This window comes from Argentina anserina, chromosome 4 (genome assembly GCF_933775445.1).
Source record: "Argentina anserina chromosome 4, drPotAnse1.1, whole genome shotgun sequence".
NCBI lineage: Eukaryota > Viridiplantae > Streptophyta > Magnoliopsida > Rosales > Rosaceae > Argentina > Argentina anserina.
Genome location: NC_065875.1, coordinates 2,650,984 through 2,674,347, shown reverse-complemented (window position 1 = coordinate 2,674,347; position 23,364 = coordinate 2,650,984). Strand labels below are relative to the sequence as shown.

The 23,364-nt window shown below is 37.6% G+C and overlaps 2 protein-coding genes across 3 annotated transcripts in view; one reads left to right on the top strand and one right to left on the bottom strand.

Moving 5' to 3' along the window:
• Nucleotides 1-10,368, top strand: part of LOC126789913 (casein kinase 1-like protein 10) — a 308,889-nt gene extending 298,521 nt beyond the window's left edge. The window contains exons 1-14 of one of the 2 annotated variants that reach the window (XM_050515992.1): nt 4,254-4,913; nt 5,016-5,056; nt 5,740-5,809; nt 5,935-6,083; nt 6,183-6,278; nt 7,054-7,124; nt 8,134-8,195; nt 8,279-8,342; nt 8,430-8,514; nt 8,836-8,962; nt 9,063-9,136; nt 9,241-9,304; nt 9,409-9,542; nt 9,752-10,368. In XM_050515992.1, coding sequence (XP_050371949.1) covers nt 4,838-4,913; nt 5,016-5,056; nt 5,740-5,809; nt 5,935-6,083; nt 6,183-6,278; nt 7,054-7,124; nt 8,134-8,195; nt 8,279-8,342; nt 8,430-8,514; nt 8,836-8,962; nt 9,063-9,136; nt 9,241-9,304; nt 9,409-9,542; nt 9,752-10,027 — 1,389 coding nt within the window. In that variant the 5' untranslated portion in view covers nt 4,254-4,837 and the 3' untranslated portion in view covers nt 10,028-10,368. Of the gene's footprint in view, nt 1-4,253; nt 4,914-5,014; nt 5,057-5,739; nt 5,810-5,934; nt 6,084-6,182; nt 6,279-7,053; nt 7,125-8,133; nt 8,196-8,278; nt 8,343-8,429; nt 8,515-8,835; nt 8,963-9,062; nt 9,137-9,240; nt 9,305-9,408; nt 9,543-9,751 lie in introns of those variants that run through there. The other variant, XM_050515993.1, reaches the window with a different exon arrangement.
• A 4,786-nt stretch (nt 10,369-15,154) lies between these two features.
• LOC126790999 (pentatricopeptide repeat-containing protein At3g22150, chloroplastic) lies at nt 15,155-22,137 on the bottom strand. The gene is made up of 4 exons (XM_050517390.1): nt 21,968-22,137; nt 19,787-19,865; nt 18,807-18,969; nt 15,155-17,603 (listed from the first exon to the last, which is right to left on the bottom strand). The coding sequence occupies exons 1-4, from the start codon at nt 22,135-22,137 to the stop codon at nt 15,241-15,243; spliced, it is 2,775 nt and encodes a 924-aa protein (XP_050373347.1). The 3' UTR covers nt 15,155-15,240.
• Between the last annotated feature and the right edge of the window lie 1,227 nt (nt 22,138-23,364).

Below are 23,364 nucleotides of genomic sequence, written 5' to 3'. Positions count from 1 at the left end.
TATTCTTTATTTATTAAATTATATCTTGATATAACCTATAATGTAAGGGTTAATTCGTGATTTCATACACATTTTAACTAATAAAATGAATTTTAGTTATTGGAATATATATATATATATAGTCAATATCCAGAGTGAAGCTTTATTCTGAAATTACAGAGTGAAGTTTCAATTTTAGCACATTTTTCGGTCAAATTTTTTCACCATAAGCGATTCAATATTTAGGTATGTTATTCAAGATCATCTCTACAAAGTTTCATCCAATTTGACAATGGTTTGAGCTTTCAAAATCGAGATTTACATGAACGGTTCTCATTGAATAGTTTTAATTCATTCATTGATTTAATCTAATTTCAATACCTTAACGATGTCCGAATTAGTTGAAATTTTGTAGAGATGATCTCGAATAACATACATAAATATTGAATTGCTTATGGTGAAAAAGTTTGACAAAAAAGTATGCCAAAATTAGAACTTCACTATGTAATTTCAGAGTGAAGCTTCACTCTGGATAGGAACTATATGTATATATATATATACGTATTTCAATGATAAATCATGACAAAAAGAATGTGGTGAAAATTGGAGCTCCGTGAGATGAAGAATCTTTGCATGCAATTTGCATAGCAACCTGGTTTGGGGAAACCTCCAGTTTCTTATGGCGGTTGGGAATTCGTCCTTCTCAAATTGTGTAATGAAGGCACGCATGTTGTATACGAGGGACTGTGCATATTGTAATAACCCTATTTTTTTCAAAACAATACTTGGTTTGATTGAATTCTATAAAGTTATGAAATTCAATTAAAATGAATTGGATTGTTTACGACTTTACGAAACGGGAACGGAAACGTTCTCAAAACGTTTAATTGGAAAAACATTACGTTTCCGAACGAATATATCGACTTATATTTCGTCGCTCGGTTGCGAAAACTTACTTCGCGGAAGTTGTAGAGCTCGTCGATACGAGTTCGTGGACGCATCACGCGTTCGAATCGGACCTCGGACGTGAAAGTTATTAACGTCGGAAGTTAGTTTCCGATTTTGGAAACGAGTATAAAAAAGATATATTTGTGATTAGGGTTTCCGTTTCTGGAAACCCCTTTTTTTCTCCCTCTCTCTCCTCTCTCCGCCTCCCTCTCCCTCTCACCCGATTTTCCTTCTCTCCCTCTCGGCTTCACCACCGATCTCCCATCTCAGGGAGACGTGGCCCTCACCGCCGGGCTAGGAGGCATCGCACCACCCCCCGCAGGCGACCCCGAGGAGGACGCACCCTCTCGCGTCGCGCCGGAGCTCCACCAACATCTCCAAGTTGCTGCGTTTTCCTCCGCCGTGTCAAGGCCTATCTCCGGTGGTTTCCAAGCTCGATTGAGGTGAGTGTAAGCTTAGTTATGTTGTTGTGATGCTTGGTTGTTGATTTGTGGTTGTTTGGTGTTGAATTGGAGGAGATCAGAGGAAGAGGGATTTGGGGGAGATGCCGCCGCCTTAGGTGGCACGTGGGGGAGCGTGGGAGGGGTAAGAAGCGGCATGAGGTCGTGGAGAGGTAGAGGGGAAGAAAGGAGGGGTGTTGGGGGTGGCGATGGCGTGCTACGCACCGGCCTTAGGCTCGGCGCGTGTGCCCCACGCGCTGCCACAGTGAATGGCGCGTGAGCGCCACGCGCGGCCTGCCGGAGGTGGCGCGTGTACCCCATACGCCGCTACGTGCGGCGGTGCGTGAACAGTGTTTCCGAATGGTAATTTTGTAATTTATTTTTACGTGCGGTAAATGTAAAATTGATTTACGTACGGTAAATGTAAATTTATTTTACATACGGTAAATATAAATATAAATTACTTTCAGTAAATGTAAAAAGTAATTTCAGAAGGGTAAATCAGTAATTAATATTTACTGAGACAATATTTACATTTGAATAGTATTCGTACGTACAAAAATACGTAAACAATATGTACTCGTACATGAATACGTAATAGATGTATATTTGTACAGTAATACATGAATAATACTCATTGAACAGTAAATTCGTAAAACCAGAAATTACTGAACAGTAACAGATTATTACTGTTTCGGCATTTAAAGGTTTACAAAACGTTTCTAAATTCTTTTCTTATCTTTTCAAGGTGATCAATAAATCAAGGAAATGAATTATCTTCGGAAATTGTGGAATTACGCTCGAGTTGATAAGGTGAGTAAAATCTCACATATTTACGAATCTACCCTTGCGGAGATTCAAGATTTTGCAAGAGTTTTAAATATTGAAATACGACATGTATATGATATAGTGGAATATATATATATATATATATATATATTTGTATAAATGGTAAATAAGTACATATATATATATAGTTTGCTATATTATATACTGTTATGAATTCATTGTGAATATGATCACAGTGGTGATGAGAATTATATATTGAGCATGTGATGCGATTTATACAAATAATGAGTAGATTATTGTACGTGGTTTTAACCTTAAAAATTGTTAAAACGTTTTGTCTTCAGACGTGTTTATGAAATATGCATGTATATAATAAAGTGGATTATATATATATATTGTATAAATGGTAAATAGGTACATATATATATAGTTTGCCATATTATATACTGTTAGGATTTTCGTTTGTGAATATGATCACAATGGTGATGAGAATTATATATTGAGCATGTTGATGCGATTTGTAAAAATAATGAGTAGATTATTGTACGTGTTTATGTCTTCGGACGTGTTTGGCATGTCGGAACCTAGCCTTTGGCCGGACGAAAGTTACGATGCAGTTAGAGCTCTAGTCTGTGTGCCGGAGTATTTCATGTGAGGTAACAGATGGGTTATCGGCTCATGAGTACTCATATTTTTGGACGTTGGGTAGCGAGGAGGTTGCCCAATGTCGGCGTGTACTACTTGAGGGGTAACAAAGGTGTACCAACGCTCATTAGTACCCGTATTATAAATGCATTTGGGTAAACAGAGGGGTTGCCCAATTTCTCATGAGTACTTTCATTTTCATATTTTTGGGACAACCAGATGGGCCGTCCATTGACTCATGAGTGCATTTATATTTGTTGATTTGTGGATTGTCGTATATATTGATATGCGAATTATATTTATTTTATTTTACTCATACGAGCTGTAAAGCTTACTGAGTTTGTGTTTATAATCCCGGTGCACCAATTCGATGGTGTAGGGGATACTACTGCAGGTGTCGATTAGTGGGAATCGAATGACAACTCTGGGGACTCGAAGTCGTTCATTATCCTGCTTGTGGTGAGGTTTCTATTGTGGATTTGTGTGAGGACTTGTGAGGATTTATTTGTGGGTTTTGTGAGAGATTGTGAGGATTATTACATTTCCATTTTTATGTAATATTGAATTATAAATTGAGTTTGTAATAATTGGTTTGTTTGAGTTGTATTGAGAACTCAGTAATGATCCGCTGTGGCATTTAAAATGATTTCGATTCATTGAGATTGTTTTAGTGTTTCACGACTTTGAAATTTTGAGTTTTTATGCTTGAAATTTTAGAGTCGTTACAGTGCCTTACTCTCCTTGCGTTGAGATCTCAATTTCAAGGTTCTACAACTTCGATTAATCGCCTTGGCGTTATGATTTATTCTCTCGCGTAGCTAGTTTGAGCATTGTCTGTATAATTTTAGTTTCTCACATTATTATTTATGTCCATACAAGATTTCTCTATTAAAATGAAAATCCACAAACTAAAACTAAAACACAGAAGAGAATGCACACCTTATTGTTTGATCGAGGATGACCTCCGAGTTTATTTTTTTAAATATTAATTATATATAATTCTTAATTTATGTAATCTCAGTTTGTTTTCGAGTCACGTCACACGGTATAAAAATCTTTTGTGAAATTTTATTTTTAATCAGTGAAATGCCGGTTTTCTCATCCAAGAAGATTTAAAGGGTCACATACAGTGGCGTTTGTGTCTTCTTCCTCAACTAAACTACTTGTTTCGGAGAGCTCAAAGAGGAGAGGAGATTCTAGTTTTGGACAAATGGACTCACAACCTCCTCATCCATCATCATCCTTGACCTCTTTCTCTCTTTTGGACTCTCTCACTGATTAATCAACCCCTAATAAATACAAAAAACCTCCAAAATTGAAAATTAAACCAAAAAAATAAATAATAATAACCCCAATAAAATATCCAACGCCCTTTTTCCTTTACATCATATCCACTTCTTTTTCTTCTTCTTCTTCTTCTTCTTCCCTTCTCTCTTTCTCTCTCTCTTTCTTTCTCTTTCTGTTTCTCTCAATATTCCTCCCAATTTTGCCGACGAGAAAAGATCAAAGATCAAATTTTTCACGGAAAACCAACCCAAACCCTTCACAATCGTCATACCAAGATCTTAAAAATCCCATCTTTGGTTTGTTATCCCACTTTAAATGTTGCCATTCATTCTTGTCCCACCAGAAATCTCCCCCAATTTTGTTTTTCTCAATAAAAATTGAAACTTTCCCTTCCTCACATTCTTGATTTCACCCCCAAATTTTTGTTATTTGGGCTCCACTGATTAGTGGGCATCTCTCATCTCAGATTTTGATATCAATTTTGGGTCTTTGTGGGTTGTGACATCAATTTTGGGTCTTTGTGGGTTTTCGTTTAAGCATTGTTGTTGGGTTTCAATTAGGAATTTGGGGTTTTTATTAATGGGATTTGGTGGATCCAAGGATTGCATGGTGGAGAAGTGGGCTCATTAGGGGAATAGGGAGCTTGGGTTGAATCGGGGATGAGGTAATTGAGTTTCCCAGAAGAGGAATTTGGATCATAGTTTGAAGGAGTGAAGTGGGTTTCGGGTTTTGATTGGGGGATTTAGATCATGGAGCATGTTATTGGAGGCAAGTTTAAGCTGGGGAGGAAGATCGGCAGTGGATCGTTTGGGGAGCTGTATTTGGGTATGCAGAGTTTGATTGATTGTAGTTGCATTGCTTTGATTAGTTCAGTTTTTGGATGAAGAATCAAACTGGAGAGTAATGTTGCATTTGATTTTGTTTCAGGGATTAATGTACAAACTGGAGAGGAGGTGGCTGTGAAGCTGGTATGCCATTGCTTCTTGTTTTACTTGACAAGTTTTGGGGAGTGTTTGATTACTTTTTTATGATGGGATTGGGGTTATTGTGTAATGCATGATTCGTAACTTTGTTACTTAGCTTACTTGAATCTGGTTACGTTAATTTAGTAGGTTGATTTTGACTGTTGTTTGTAGAAGGAAAAGTGGTTTGCTGTACTAATTTCTGCTGTAGTCTTTTAGGCAATGCAGTATATAATAATCTAAGCATTAGGGTTGGGAGTTGTTTCTGATAGCATGTATAAGTGAAGCACAGGGACAAAGCTTGGTTTGTTATGCAGCATATGTGTGTGTACTACAACACCATAAGTTGGTTCTTCTGGTAGAAGTAGTTAACAGATGTTGATGATGGTGATATGATGTGTGGTTGAATTTTTTTATACTTTTAATTTACTGGTATGTGTGTGTCTAGGTTACAAAGACATGGGGTATTAGTTATTCAGGTTTAGAAACAAACTGGGTCCTTGTGGCTGAGTATTCGTGGTGCATTAATACAGACTATTTGTTTGATTCTAAAGGAAAAACGTGAATTCATCAGTTAGGTGCTCTATGTTTATCTTGTAGGCTTTCTTGTGATCGAAATCTGTGGATATCTTAGTAGTTAACATTTGCCTGGCAAGCCTGAGCCATTATATGAACTTTTATTTTTTCAGGAATCGGTGAAGACAAAACACCCTCAGCTTCACTATGAATCAAAGTTGTACATGCTTCTTCAAGGAGGAAGTAAGTTTACTCCTGTAGCTTATTTTCTCTTATTTTTCCTGAATTTTGCACTGCTAAAAGCCAAATAGACTTATGTATTTGCCTATGTATTTGGCATAGACTTATGTATTTGATTATGCATTTAGCGGGTGTACCCCATCTTAAATGGTTCGGAGTCGAAGGTGAATATAATGTCATGGTTATTGACCTTCTTGGCCCAAGCCTAGAAGACTTGTTCAACTATTGTACACGGAAGTTCTCTTTGAAGACTGTTTTAATGCTTGCGGATCAATTGGTAAGTTATTATGTCAAATGATGTTGATGTTTTCTTTTAAGTAAAACAGAAGCTTGTTGACATGGCTCCCGTGCTTATGCTTCCCCTTTATTTTTGTAGATAAATCGAGTGGAGTACATGCACTCGCGGGGATTTCTTCATCGTGACATAAAGCCTGACAACTTCTTAATGGGTCTTGGGCGTAAAGCCAATCAGGTACTTGAGCCTTTAAGGTGCTTGTCTCAAGCGGTCACAAATTTGTGTTTTCATGCTTGTTTGAAATCTTTTCAAATGAACATATATTTACTGGATACATATTGTATATATAGCTTAATCAATTTATTATATTTACAATCAACATGATTAAACCACCTCACAAGTCACAACTGTCCTTTAATGAAGAACCGGAACTTCGTTACCATGCTCTGAGAAAGCCTATGTACGTCTGATATGTCATTCGATTTTTGTTATTTACAAATAACGCGTTATGTATACTTTTCTTTTGTTGATCACCATTTGTATAGGTCTAGTATTTTATGTTTTTATTACTCACGTGCTCTAGCTCTTTTATAAACTAGATAATATAAAATTTAGATTTTAAGAGGTTTGATCACTATGGGTCTGAATTGCGTAGGTGAAAAATGGAGTTCAATCACATGTTTGGTTAATTACATGAAAGCAGTTTCTTTTATAGGCTTCCAGGATATTGAAAAAATCTAGCCCCAGACTTGTCTTTCTTAGTATTACTCAAGAGCAAGGTAGTAATTGATTGAGGATATCATTTGAGGGAACTATGGCTCAAACTTTGTTACTGAACTAGCTGTATTTTAGTATTAGTTTCATATTACTTTAATCATCTCGTGTATCACACTATGAAGACCTTAATTATCTTGTCTATTACACTATCATATGAAATTGGCCGCAGCATGTCTATATCCTTGAACCATGCAATTCCTTATGTTTCTTTTCTGTGTTTTGTTTTTCTCCTTAGGTATACATCATTGATTATGGCCTTGCAAAAAAGTATAGAGATCTTCAAACGCATAAGCACATACCATACAGGTATCTATTATTATGTTATCTATAAAATAGTGATTTCTCGCGATGTTCCTTGTATGCTTTGATTTATTACATTTATGTTGAACTGTCTTGTTGTTTGGTGGCTGGTAAAGAGCTGATTGCATATGGTTTATAATTTTGAGCTAATATCCCAACATACTGTGTTGCTGACATCTCAGATGAGATGTTGGTATATCTCAGAAATGTTGCTGATTATAATGACTTGATAGAACAAGTTGTAATTTTTCTTTATATTATTATTAGCTTTTATATCTTATTATTGTTTTTATTAGTACTTATTCAAGAAATTAATGGAGCATAATCATGCTACGAGATATAGCAAGATACTTTAATTTAATCTTTTATCTATCAGAAGTGAAAACGAGGATAAATTGTGTTACATGACAGCAAGTTCAGAACTTTAATAATCTCTTATTGTGTTACAATACTTGGCTGATTTTTGCGCGTAATCATTTATACATTTTTTTCTCCTTTTAAACAGTTCATTTGCAATTATGTATATTACATGGGATGGGCATTGTCAGTTTGGTTCTGGTCATATGTTTATATGGGAGACTTATAAGCTTGGTGTATGTCTTTTCGTTTGGATAAAAAAGTTTGGTTCACTTGGTCCAAACTGTGCTATCTGCTGAACATGATTTTTGTTTGGAAACTAGAAAACAATTAAAGTAGACAAGTCTTCCAAAATGTGAGATGTCCTTATTTCAGGGACTCATGTACTCTGTCATATATGTATATGAACTTCTGATTAGTATACCAGCTTTACTGACCACAAATATGGTGTTATTATTCCCTAACAATTTGAAATTCTTACACATTTTTCACAGTGGGCATTTTTTTCTTCTGAATTATCATTCCTTTTGATCAAATTATTGTGGTCAGCATTTTAGTTCATCTCAGTTCAAAAATATAAGTATCCCGGTGTGGCATTGGTTTTGCTTTTTCATGTTTCCTTTTTTTTTTTTTTGAATCTCAGTGTCCTTTTTGACAGGGAAAATAAGAATCTGACAGGAACAGCTCGCTATGCAAGTGTTAGCACTCACCTTGGTGTTGGTTAGTATCTAAACTTATTGGAGTTGGTGTTTCTAGATGATTTTCAATACATAAAGTTGTAATAGTAATAATTCTTTTTGCAGAGCAAAGCAGGAGAGATGATCTGGAATCTCTTGGTTATGTGCTTATGTATTTTTTGCGGGGAAGGTTGCATTCTTGTCTGAAAATAATTAAACTACCAGTATCTTTATTCTGAGTTCATATTTTGACTTTGTTGTATACTTTCTGTTTCAGCCTTCCCTGGCAGGGCTTGAAGGCTGGTACCAAGAAGCAGAAATATGACAAGATCAGTGAAAAGAAGATGGTTACTCCTATTGAGGTATTGTACAATTTTCTCTAACGACCTTCCGTACCATGGCTGGTGTGTATAAATGAAACTAGGGAAACAGATTGGTTAGGAAGGATGGCATTTCTGTGTTACTACAAATCTGCTGCCTAAAGCAATCATTTCTATCCTTATCTTTAACTTAGGAAGAGATAAAATGTTGGACCTGGTAGTCCATTTTTTCTCTAGCAGAAAAGAGACCACTTGAAATCATGGTTTCACAGTTGCATGCTGTATACTTGCAATTGATATTTTAAATGCCCCCTACTGCTGTATTTTATGCTTACTAAATAGTGAATATGTTTAACTCTGCAGGGTCTATGTAAATCATATCCATCAGAATTTACATCTTATTTCCATTATTGTCGCTCATTACGCTTTGAAGATAAACCAGACTATTCATATCTGAAGAGACTATTCCGAGACCTTTTTATCCGAGAAGGTTAGCTGCTTATAAGCATTAGATACATTATTTGTAGTGGTGAATTTAATAAAAAAAGATGAACAATCATGATTGGTTACTAATTTGTAATTTACTGCAGGTTATCAATTTGACTATGTATTTGATTGGACAATACTGAAGTATCCACAAATTGGCTCCAGTTCTAGGTCACGAGTGAGTACTTAATTCATGGGGCTTTTCTATGAAGACAATTATTATATGTTTGTGTGTATATCTGCATCGGTAATGATTGTTATTTCATTTGAATGACATTCTAGCAAGCAAGTGCGAAACCAGCTTTGAGTCCTGGACCATCTGCAGAAAGAACAGAAAGGCCTTCAGGTTTGTAAATTAATGTTTTCAACCAAGGCCTTTAGGTGCTTACAATTACTTTAATGGTGGTAGTCTTTGATTGAATTGAACTTCTATTGATATGAACATGTTAGTGGGACAAGATTTTCGAGATAGATTCTCTGGTGTGGTTGAAGCTTTTTCTAGAAGGAATGGTTCTGGGCATGGTTTACCTGGTGATAACTCCAGACATAGATCAACTGATGATGTGCCATCATCCAAAGATGTGGTGAGTGGTGCCAACATGTCATACAAATGATTTATGTATTGGGTCTGGTTTCAAGAGATATTATTCATAATTCCTTTAGAAGCCTAAGGATGTTTTTTATTTGATTTAAATTTTGTTTAAGGATTCCTTTATATTAATCAAGTGCCAAGTATATTCTATATGAGGCTAGGCTAACACAGTTGTACAATTCTGCTGCCTGGTTCTTGCAGCAACATGATTCAGAAAGAATCCGCAGTTCATCTAGAAATGGCAGCACCTCAAAGAGGCCTGTCGTATCCAGCAGTAGGCCAAGTTCCTCTGGTGAGCCCAGCGAGGGCCGGTCAAGTCGGCTGGTCTCAAGCAGTGGTCGCCTGTCGACCATTCAAAGAACACCTGGGTATGAATCAAAAATGTCTTATACTCGCACTTCAGCTGCTAGAGGCAGTCGTGATGATGCACTTAGGAGCCTCGAGCTCCTTTCTATCGGTACAGGGAAGAGGAAATAAAGTCTGAATCTATCGACAGATGAAATTCCCGCCTCAATGTACCTTTGTAGTATCTATCCCATGATATCAGTACTTCAATGGTTTTACCACAGTTGCTCTGCATATGTGTACACGTTGGGTTCATTCATAGTTGAAAAGCTCTGAAGTTTTTTCTTAGAAGAACCCATCATTACCACCTCCATGGATTCTTGCCATTATGCCTCCTCGGTTACTCACCCAAGAAAGAGATTAATCTTCTCACTCAAGGGAGTTGTTTATATATTTGAGAAACTTGTAGCTGTAATAAATACCGCCTTTCTGATCTTTTTCCAAGGGAAATAAAAATATGTTATTAAGCTCTAGATTTGTAACATGTTATCTAGCAAAAATTGGTTACAATGGTTACAATATTCTTACTAGCAATGTTTTAAAAAACTCGTCTTCTTGAGGTTTAAAAAGTTTAAAGCCACTTACATAACGCCTATGTTTTTCGATCTAGACACTGAGGCTCGTCTTTTACGTCTTATGTTACGTTTTTTTACGCCTTGTACGTATTTTACTACGTCTTAGAAAATAATTTTTTTAAATATATTTTTATATTTATTTATATAATGTGTTTAATTTGATGAAAACTATCTAAAATGTTTGGATTATGAATTTTATTATATCTAAATGTACTAAATTGGTAAGTTATTATGTATATTTGTTCTTTTTTATGTGTAATTATATATTTACATATTTAACTATTAATTTTTTATAACAATAAGGTTAACGTCTTATGACGCCTTAAGTTCTAAGATTCAAGACTCTTAAGAAAATGTCTTGGGTACGTATTACTTACTAGTACTTGGCACCAACTTCTTTGCAGTGGTGATTCTGTGATTGCTTTTAAGATTTCTGTTAATGGGTTCTATAAACCTGATATTTAAAAGTATTTAATCTGTTGGATAAAAAAAAAGTATTTAAACTGATTGTGTAGTAGTTGCACAAACAATGGAACTGATTTGGTATCTTTGCTATACAACTAAAGCTAGCCAGGTTGATGTACTCGCTTAAAGCTCCTACTTGGCTTTAAGATGTTGGCACAAGCTCCCGGTGTTGATTGAACAATTTTTTTTTTGTTTTTTGGAAAAATTAATCTATCATTGAAATGATGAACAACCCAGTGTTGGCACAAACTCTTTTGCCCATCTCTTGTTTCAAAGCATGAGCAAGCAACATACAATCTGTTTCAAATTCCAGTCATGTTGTACGTTTTACATTTGTCATACCTTCATAGATTGACAACCCCGCATGAAAGGATGACAGCCATGACACTACTGAATTTGCCTCATTGCTGCTGCCTTCAAAGTGCCAGCATAGTCCTGGAATACAACACATTAGTAGAAGAGATAAAAGACCCATCAATATTACACTTCATGTCTTCATCCATTCCTAACTTGGTGCGATCCATCCTCTTCTTTGTACTCTATGAGCTTGTTCAGTAACATTTGCATTATAAAACTCTAAGCCAGCGTATAGCTAGTTAGCTACTATAGTAGCCTCGCTTGTTCCTTCCCATTGCTATTTGCTGAGAATTTCTATTCTTCCACACATTCCACATACCCATCAACACTTCGGCAAACTGGTCACTGCTCAAAAGTGGAACTACTGTCGTAGGCATAGTTAGTGCAGAAGCATTCCATACTTTGTAGCTTGGCATAATCAATGTGTAAAAAGAACTCCAATTTCCAGGGCATTATAACACAACAAACAATACATTTCACAGGAGTGATAATGATGCCAAATTCTCTGGCCAGCCTCTCACTGGTGATTCCGTATGGTACTTGCGAATATAGTGACCTTGTGTTACACATGATGGTCATATTTTCAATACGAAATGATGAAACCAAACAGAGAACTAGAAAGCTGATCATGATCAGACCAAAAAAAAAAAGAAAAAAAAGAAAAAAAAGAAAGCTGATCATGTCTATGAAATACGGTGAAGTTTCGAGTCATCTGAGAACATAGTCACCTAGCTCTAGCCAATTGGTGTTAACAGCACATCATTATTTATCACTTGAGTAATGGTAGTCTGGGGAAGTTTAAAACCACATAAAACCCTGTCTAGTTTCATAGGCTAAGTAATGTGGCCAACCTATCTGCAACATTACTACAATCATGCCGTCGTGGTGTATGAAAGATGGAGATGTCTTGGTATAGCTTGCGTGATGACTTTGACGTCGTCAATTAAACCACCTTCCAGACTTCCGGCAAGCAGTCATGATCACAGAGAGCAATGTCAAAAATGGCCCGCTGACGATTCAAATTCTATTTCTGTGAGCTTTTCAACATTTGATACAAACAATTGAGCTACAAAGCCAGCTCTCATTTTAATCCACATCTCCTAACCCTTGGTTCCACAGAAAATAAGGACCATGCTACAAAGAAGATATTACCAATAAGAGACTTGATGGGTGGCCTCTCCGGTTTTGTGTTTTTTCTAGGGGTGGGACGGGGCTCTTTCCACTCTTTTGAATCGAGACGGGATCGGGACGGGACGAGACAAATCTCATCTTCCTATGAAGTTAAATAAAAACCTATATTTTTACTTTTTCATTAACAAAGTAACATTCAATAATGAAATTTTAACAAAAAAAATGCATATTATGTTCAAAATATTATAATTTACCATTACTATTTGAATTGATATAATTTTGGAGTTATTAAGAACATAAATCAGTTTCATTTTGATACAGATATATAAGAATTTTTAAGTTTTCATTAAAAATGGGACGAGATGAGACGAGATGGGACTAAGCGGGATAAAAATTATTCGTCCCACGTCCCATCCCACTATTATGAAACGAGACGGGATCAGGACGAGACAGACATTTTTAGACCTCCGTCCCATCCCGTCCCTATGAATTTCGGGACGGGATCGGGATTTCTGTTTTTTATGTCCACCCGTAGTTTTTTCTTTTCTTTTTCAAGTCAGTTGCATCACACCATACAAGGAAGAAAGTTTGGACACAGAGCGAGTACATCAGAAGGCATATACAGTATAAAGGATGGAAATACTACCTGTCCCAGGCAATTGATTATCAATACAATTTCAAAGTTCTTGTATGTGTAACACAAAGTTGCAATTAGTCAAAGCCACAATTAGAATCTTCATACCTCATCATTTACAAATTAAAAAAAGTGAATAGCTACAAATTTATTGTTGCATCACATTTTCATGCAAAAATATTTGTCCTTCTGGAAACCTGGGACTGTATAGAAGTGGCACTGGCCAACACAGGACACCGTTGGTATGATCCAATTGCCGCATTATAACAAATTCTCGGGGTTATGAAATGAAATTAAGTACATACTTCATGATATAAAGGAACTACTATTTACTCTACAGAAAACATTCAAGTAATTTTGTTCGAAGAAAACATTCAAGTAATTTTCTCTCTCACACGCACTCATTTGTCTATAGATTTTTTAAGAAATGAGATTAGAAGCTATCTGGAGTAAGGTTGAAGGAGGCTTCAGTTTGATAAAGCAATTTCAGTTAACCAACTAACATCTTATTGAAACTATTCAGGTGAAATTGAGGTATTAATAGTTGGCTCGATGATCAAGCAAACAAGCAGCAGAACTATGAGAAAGGGACATAATGTACCAGAGCTGAGAAGAAATTGGAGTCAAGACTGTCGAGTACATCTGGAAGCAGCGGACTGCAAAGATTTAAACACCGTATAAACATGATATATTAATTTGTAAAAAGGGAAGCTGTCAAATTAAACCCTGCAACATGTAGAAACAAGTTCTGGATTACGTTGATATATAAAGAGGGAAGAAATGGAGAAGAAAAGATTGGTGGAAATGAAATTCCAACTGACAACTCACAACCCTATGTATTATTTCAGGAGAAAATTAAATAAAATTGTAAAATACTAAGCTTCTATTAAGAAAAACCCAAATAACAGCTAATATGCTTTACATCGACACTACGACATACATGGAGAAACTGAGCAGAAGAGTTGAGGCACGATGACGAAGTTCCCAGCAATCTTAATTCTTAAACAAGAATTCCTAGCTCGCCTTGGACTATATCTTGACAATCGCTTTCAACAAGCAGAGAAACAAAATGGTTTGAGTGGGCATACTTCACCCCCATAAGTTTGCCATTAAATCAGCTTGTCTAGCTGAACCTGCTACTGAACGGAATCACAGAAGCCCCCCAAAACAGGAGCCCTTCCTCATGGTCTAAAAAATACACCCAAGCCCAGCATTTCCATCAACATTTCTAAAAGCTGTGCATTCACATTCAATTTGATCATACCAAAAGGAGGCTTCTTCCATTTTATGTTTGAGACAGCAAGAAAAACACCATGGGTAGTATGGACTAAAGCAGGTACTACTCCTGAAGGCACCTTGAACTCATCACCTTGATTCCTCCATATTGCCCATATGAAAATCAACACAGAAGCGAAAGTAGTAGGGGACTGAAATAAAACCTATATGGATCAAAAGAATATTACAGATTTTTAACAGAATAAAACATAAGATCCACCTAAAGAAAATTAGGAAAATTGATTAGGAATTCTTTACAAACCACTAGATTTAATCTTGGTACACCAAAAACCTATCTCAAGGAGCTTGCTACATTTTACTTCCTTTAAACAAAATATACACACAGACACATATATGTTCTAAGATACACACAGCGGTCTACAACAACTGAACAACGTATCACTCAATTATCACACTTAAATTAGTTAAAGAAATTTTCACAGCACTAAGTTGAGCCTTTGAACAAGGATATCAGATTAATATTCAGATCAATGTGGTCCATCGTTCCCATTGTTGTACAATGTCCTATCACTGAGAACAATAGAGGACAAAACCTCCCACCTTAATCTCCATTAGTAACAAGTCTATAACCATTTACCTGAAAATTGTATTTCCAGTACTTTAGACACGTGGTCATCCATATTCAGACTTGGACAACATCTAATTAAATCTTCTTTCAACAACTGTTGGCCTGCACCAGAGAGTTCGCAAATTAGCAGAGTTTCAACTCCGAATACAAACATCATATTGGAAAGTGTCAGCTGCATATAGTTGATATCAGTTACCAAGACTGGCAGATTTACTTACCATAATTTCGCACTAGTTGTCCGTAATTAGCTGTCTCCGGTTTGCCAAAAACCGGGAATAAGTCCCGAAAAATAGAAGATGGCGAAACTAAGCATTCTCCTTCACTCATGAGATTCCAAAGTTTCTTCTAGATGGGAACTGAGAGAAGGCCTATAACCAACATCCTTAATCATCATAGTCAACCTCACCAACATCTCATATATCTCACTGCATTGAGGGTGCTTTTGGTCCCTGGATATGAAACAGTTTAGGATACCAGTAATCTTAATCCAACTACAGCCAGGCTCCTTCTTCAGACCTTTATCTCTTATTTGTTTTCTCACTTTCTCAGCAGTTTCCCACTTTCCTTCGTCAGCATACATATTTGAGAGCAAAATATGGTAACCTGTCTTGCAATTAGCAGCCTTTATTTCAAGCAATTTATCAGCAACAATTTTTCCCAATTTATATTTTTTATGAATTTTGCATGCACCAAGAAGTGATCCCCAAATTTCCATCACATAGCCCTCTTCACGCAACGCCTCAACAAACGCGTATGCTTCAACTACTCTTCCAACCCTGCCTAACATATCCGCTACACAACAATAGTGTGCAGTTATTGGTTTTATGTTATACTCTAATTTCATCGATTCAAATAAAGAAAGACCTTCATCAACCAATCCAGCATAACTGCAAGCAGACAAGACTGCAACAAAGGTAACTGCATCAGGTACAATGCCAGATCTCTTCATTGAGTGAAACAAAGATACAGCTTTCTGACCAAGTCCATGTTGGCCATAGCCCAGTATCATTGTGGTGTACGTGACAGAATTCTTCTCAGGGGTTTCAAAAAACACATTTTCAGCACAAGTGAGTGCACCACATTTTGAGTACATGTCAATCAGAGCAGCTCCCACAAAGACGTTTTGATTAAGGTAGTGACGCAAAGAGAACCCATGGAGTTGCTTACCCATATCAATGCTCCCCACTAGATTACAAGCAGGAAAAATTGATGCTAAGCTCACGGCATTTGGTATCAGCTTCTGCTCCAGCATTTGCCTAAAAACTACAATAGCTTCTTCAATAAAACCATTTTGTGTGTACCCAGCAAGCATAGAACTCCAAGTGGACTGATCTTTATCAAGGGTGCAATCTTCTTTAAAAACTCGTTCTGCAGTCCTTATTGCACCGGCTCTAGAATACATGTCTATGAGATAACTTTCCACCATCTCAAATTCTATTCCATGCCTGATAAGATAAGCATGTATCTGCTGTCCAACACCTAAAATTCCAAGACTTGATGCAGCTGAAAGTAGAGCTGTTACAGTTACAACATCAATAGAAAAGTTTTGCTGTTGCATATCATAAACGAGCCTTAAAGCCTCATCATTCAAGCCACTCTGAAAAAATGCGGATATCATAGTATTCCATGAAACAGCATCCCTCTCTGGCATCTTATGAAAAAACTTAATAGATGTCTCAATAGAGTTGCACCTTGAATACATCACGATAATCGCATTTAGCAAAACAACAGGTATCACTCTGAAATGCTTAGTGATAAGAGCATGCAACTGTGCAGCCAGTTCCAACCGTTGCAGCTGTGAACACGCAGTCAAAGCTGAAAGAAATGTCACCTCGTCAAGAACATCTTGTTCAGATCGTATGGCTTGAAAGAAAAGGCAGATTGCTTCACCAGGAAGATTATTTTGAATGTACCCCCCAATCATGGTGTTCCATATCTCTGTGTTTCTCCCCAAACAACGGTCGAAAATCTTCCTAGCATAATCAAGGCAACCAAGCTCGGCATACATGAATATCGCCGAACTCACAACAAACAAGTCATTCACATACTCAGCACCCCATCTCACAACCAAACCATACAACACATTGGCATTTCTAGAGTCTCTCATGGCGGATACAGCGGGGAAAACATTGACGAAACTGACGGAACTGGGAACGATTCTTATACTAATCATCATCCTGAACTGCTTAACCGCTTCTTCATACCTCTCAGTCTTAACACACCACGCAACCAGTGTATTCCAAGCAACCACATTTCGCTCAGGCATTGTGTCGAACACCTTACGTACTAAGTCATGCTGGGCATGATCACAACAAGAGTACATATGCAATAGCGAATTCTGCACAACCGCACTTGGGTAGGGAAGGGAGCGAAGAATGTGGCAATGCAGGGCCTTGCCGGCGTCGAAGTTGCGGGTGAGGGCGCAGGCTTTAAGGGTGGAAGAGAAAGTGTAAGGGTCAGGCTTGGTGTTGGGGGAGGAGGAGTGTTTCATGTGGGAATAGAAGGATAGGGCTTCAGTGGGCATGTTGTTGCAGATGAAGCCGATGATGATGGTGTTCCAGAGAAGAGTACTTGGGCGAGGCAAAGTGTCGAACAGTTGGCGGGCAAGGTGAGGTTGGCCTTCTTGGCAGAGCCTGCTTAGGCGGGAGCGCATTGTGGCGGTTTGGAGAGTTGGGCGAACGTCTTACATGTTCAAAATATCGATGCTAACATGTGTTGTCGTGACTGTTGTCTATCATTAAAAATTAAATTTTAAGACGTGTTGACAATATAATGACTATTATATATTATTAAAAATTAAAATCTAACAGTTAAGATTAATAACAACATAACTGAATATCAAATCGAGGAGCATGTAAGAACTTTTGCTTTTCTTTCTGTCTATTTAAGAGAGCTAACAAATGGAAAATGACTCCCATCACTTCTGATCAAAGAGTTTGATAAGTGATAACTAGTAATTCAGCTCTTAAAAAATCCATACGAATATTACAAGTTCTTAAACCAAATGAAAACTTGGAATCATTTCAAACAGCTTAATGCCCATCTCTAGTATTAAATTTGTTGTATAAGTTACTCCTAGCAATAGCGGGAACTTATATAAAGGACGGAAATACTACCTGTCCCAGGCAATTGATTATCTTACAATTTCAAAGTTCTTGTGTGTGTAACACAGTTGAAATCATCAGACGACAGCCTCTATAATAAAAATTGCTATTAGTCAAAGCCACAGTTAGAATCTTCATACCTCATCAGGTCATCATTTACAAATTAGAAAAAGTGAATAGCTACTAATTTATTGTTGCATCACATTTTCATGCAAAAATATTTGTCCTTCTGTAAACCAAGTGACACTGGCCAACACAGGACACCGTCTTTATATGAAGAGGTATGATCCAATTTCCACATTATAACAAATTCTCGGGGTTATGAATTCAAGTACATACTTCATGTTATAAAAGAGCTACTAATTACTCCATGGGAAACATTCAAGTAATTTTGTTCGACGAGAAAGTAATTTTCTCTCTCACACGCACACATTTATCTCTGGATTTTTTAAGAAATGAGATTAGAATCTGGTGTGAGGTTGAAGGATGCTTCAGTTTTGATAAAGCAATTTCAGCTGATCAACTAACATCATATTGAAACTATTCAGGTGAAACTGAGGTATTATTAGTTGGCTAGATGGTCAAGCAGCAGTTCTGCTATGAGAAAGGGACATAAATGTGTACCAGAGCTGAGCTCTAGCCTTTCATATGGGTACAATTGAATTTAACATGATGCACCAAGCCTTTCTCCATGGACCAGCTCATTTTGAAGTTTCAATTTGGTTGTCAGCCTGCTACCAGCAAATCACAAAAGGGATAGAAACAGTTAACATAAACATGCCTGATAATGGAGGATTCAGTCTCTGCACATCTGCGCAAATGAAAATAGAAATTACCCTCTTCAAACTTGTCAAAGTTCTGAGCATCCATTGCATCATTGACCTCAGGGATATAGATGCAGCCTTGTCCCATTCAATGCCTTTAAACCAGGGGTGAGCCTGAAACTAACACCAATTACCAGTCCATTAATAACCTTATATTAGAGAATCTAGTACAGAACACACCACATACCCCTTAATTTCATCTGCCCCTTTTAGTTCCTAGCCTCTGGTATACATTACATAAGAGTTTACTGATGAGATCCTTTGGTTCTTGAGAGAGTTTAGCCTCCTGGAAATTTCAAATAAGTTCACCAATTAACTATCTGCACAAAGAGAGAAAAGAGGTATTTCCAGTCAGCTACAAGCCCCACAACTTAATGTTAAATGACAGTATGTGTGAATAACTCACAAATAGTCAGCCCTAAATATTATATATAGTATGACATGTTAGTAGCTTACAAAATTATCCTGAGCAAGAACCCCAACAAACAAAGAACTGTGAAACACTAGCAGATGTGAAGAATTCTTTTCTGAGAGAAAATAATGATGAAGTCTGAAGTTTGTTACATGCTTTGTTTGTTCTTGCTATCTAAGGGACTTGTGAGAATCCACGTACATCGGTCTCCGATCATTAGAAAGCAAGCTCGACATATCATATATCGATGAGGACCATGACCACAAAAACTACATCTTTCCAGTGTCATCCACTGCCAATGTTTTCTAAACTCATATGATGGTAGATGTTGACATAGAAAGAAAAGTAAGACAAATGCTCTTTAAATTACCTTCCCACAAGTTGACATGGGTTCATCTGAATAAAAGGGTGGATATCAACAGACCACCTGTGACAGTAGAAAACATAATCACTGGTGTCAGTGGTGTGTATCAGAGGAAAATAGATTAAAAAAGACAAAGAGACTATTTAACAGTGACCAATCACATTCCATTCCATATCCTTTTTCCAGCAAACTTCAGGGGCAATATAGTCTGGGGCTCCAACAGTTGAATGAACCTGCAGGCTGCAGCAACAATTAGAAAATTTTAAATAACCAGGACGTGACTAATGGTGTGATTGAGATATCTCTAGGATCAGTCCAAGAAAATGGAGATACCTATATGTGATTAGTAACTAATAAGTAAATGATCTTTTGATATGAGAAGAAATAAATGGTATTTGAAGTACATCTAATCATAAGCAACAAAATATAATAATTAGTGATCTGATATGATAAATAGTCAAGCTTGTAAACTTAAATGAGGCAAAGGAGATGAAAATCGACATGGAACGTAGTATGCAAGCTAAACCATATGGTTACTGATTACCGAAGAAGCACAATGCAGTATAATTTTTAAGGAATCAAGCAACACGAATGATTTCAGGGAAACTGCCCCAGCTAGCTTCGAATAGGAATTGCTCTGAACCACATAACATTATACTTTTTTAAACAATAAATTGGTAGTCGAGTATATTGAGGCCAACTAATGACTTCACAGTACAGACTCAAAACGTACTAATAATCTGTTGTAAAAAAAAAAAATTCAATGTTATGTGGTTCAGAACATTCCTATTTGAAGCTAGCTAGCTGGGACACTTTCCCTGAAATCATTCATGTTGCTTGATTGGTCAGAGACATGCTTTTAAACCATGCATCACTTAAATTTATCATTGAATGTTATTTTTAACCAAAGATTTCTATATTTGTAAAATTAAATTCATGATCTCTTTATGCCTGTTATGATGTACTATTGAACTCTTTGAAATGAACCTTGCCATCTTGTATTTCAGTTGACGGAAAATTGAAATCTAGGGATGATTCTGATTTTCAAAGTGCAAAATATAAGTTTTTAATTGATACCTTTCGTCTTTCAGTGAGTGCTTCCTTGTATGCCGTACTGTACGTGTCCATTGTTCTCTTGAGCTCTGAGCCTCCTCATCTCAGCTTCCATTTCATTCTAATTTTTAGGCAAGTATTAGTACTTTGAACTATTTCTGCTCCGGTGTATATTATTGCTATAAGCATGCATCTCAGATATCAGTTATTAATTGAACTATATGACAACATATAGATTAGTATACTTCTGCTGACCAGTAAGGACTACAGTTAGCGGATCATACATATGATAACTTTCCTTTCCCAAAGACATAGTGCGAAACTCAGGTGCTGCTCTTGGCACTGTGCTTAAAACATACACTTTTGAATCTGTGACAAGAACAAAGGTATGCTGTTACTTGTTTCATCCCAGTTTCGATCAAAATATGCAGAACCAGATATCTCATATATTTCTTACTTAAACTTCGATTTCTTTAAAGAAAATGTGACCTGTTTAAATTCGTTTTTCGTTAATAATAGATTAGGTGTTTGCATTGTTATAAGATATAAGAACCGATAGCCAGGTCTAAAACTCTTATTCTCTTAGCACACACCATGACATATATAGCTGGCTACTTATTCCATTATGTTGGGGAAGAAATTAAAAAAGATGCATGACTTGAAAAGTAGTACATTTGGTACTGTGGATTATAGTGGCTAATGCTGATTCTATTTAAAACTTAATTGCCGGCAAATTACATTAATTTGGTGCATCTAAATTGACAGAAAACTTTGATTAGGTATTATTATGAGTACCGCAGAAAGCTAATCTTGTTGTTGGTGCACCGAGTACCAAATTATCGATTGAATTAAGCTGAAACATAGTTGATCAGAGCTTTTGGTAGATCAGGATCCTCGATTACTACTTCATTGCGTATTATCTGCCACAAAAATCAGATCACAAGGATAAGTAATTGACTTGGGTGAACAATAATAATTACACTTATAGAAGCATGACTCACAACTCTTTTCCAGTGGAATGGAAGAAACAGCTCGTTGGTGTTGGCATGTATAGTGGCGGGAAACATGGTCCGTGTTTCACGGAGTGAATCCCGGACAATCAATTCGTAGATTAGTATATATAGGTTGATATGTGTATGAAGAAATCATCAAGTTATATATCCAATTTATTTCAGTTGGTATCAGAGCCGTGCTCTGTTTTACCTGGGTTTGGTGTTTGCAGCTTCCGGTAATTAGTCGGAATAACCGACTGTTTTTTTTTCCCGGCGTCGTGCTCTAGAAGTCAATACCACTGCAACCTCACCTCCTCGACGCCTCGACGAGCGCCGTTCTCCTCGACGAGCGCCGTTCTCTTCGACACAGACGACACACCGACGAGCCCCTCGACACCGGCGAGCCCCTCGGCGCCTCGACAAAGCTCCGATCTCGTTGCCGTCCCGCTGCTACAAACCACCGGCATCTCTTTCCGTCAGCACCGCCGCGTCAAGACCGCCGCATCGCGCTGCTTCCGCGCCCGAAACCGACCCGCCCAGATCCGAGAAGCCCGGCCCAGATCCGAGAAGCCCGGTCCATTCAACCCGACCCGGTCCACTCAGCTTCTGTCAGTACATACTCACCAACAGTGCAAGTGCACCGGCGACAGATTGTTCTCCTTTTCTCGCATTTTTTGCTCTCTAATCCCTGATTTTTACATTGTCTCTTTTTTTCAATGGGCTCTGGACATGAAGCGGAGGGTTCTCAGCTCCCTGATGTTCCGACCTTCGAAGTATCTGTCAAAGGTTCTGACAGCGGTTCATTTGGGGGCGCCAAACTCAATGGAACCAATTTTCGTAAATGGAAACGACTTATGGCTGCTCATCTTCGCGGCATGCACAAGATGGGCCATGTCACCGGCGTCACTAAGGCTCCTAGTCCTGAGGATGTTGTTGCCTACAATAAATGGGACGACGATGATGGTCTTGTCATGTCCGTCTTGTGGAAGGCTATGAATGATGAGATAGTTGATTTGGTGGAAGCATGTGTTACTGCACAGGCAATATGGGAGACACTAGCCGGCTTATTTACTAATGACTCTGATTTTATACAGGTTCATGAGTTAATGTGCACAGCTTTGGCAATACATCAGGATGGGCAACCGGTGGCACACTATTTCACCAAACTAAAGAATATTTGGGCTGAGATTGATATGAAACGTCCTTGCATGATCAAAAATCAAGAGGATATTGTTTGGTACCAAAAAGAGAAGGAGATTGAACGAGTTCACCATTTCCTAAAAGGTCTCGATGCAAAGCATACCAGTGCAAAAGGCGAATTGCTCCGAATGACCGAACCACCTAGCCTTCTCACCGCTTTCACCTATATCCGAAAGGATGAGTCTCAGCAGGAGAGTAGTCTTCAGGCACCGGCTGTCGTTTCCAGTCTCACTGTTCATGCTCGTTCTTTGGCACCACCCATTCCACCAACAGATTCCGCTCCCCTTCACCGACAGGGACCACCACCAGGCTTCGGGAATCAGCCTCGTCCTCCTTGCTCTTATTGCCATGATTCTAACCATGCCCGTACGACATGTTGGAAATTATATCCACACCTTAGGCCTAAGAGGCCTCATTATCGACCCCAGGCGAAAGCAGCTCTTCAATTAGTTCCGGAACCCGATATCTATGGAGTGGTTGGGCATGATCATCAT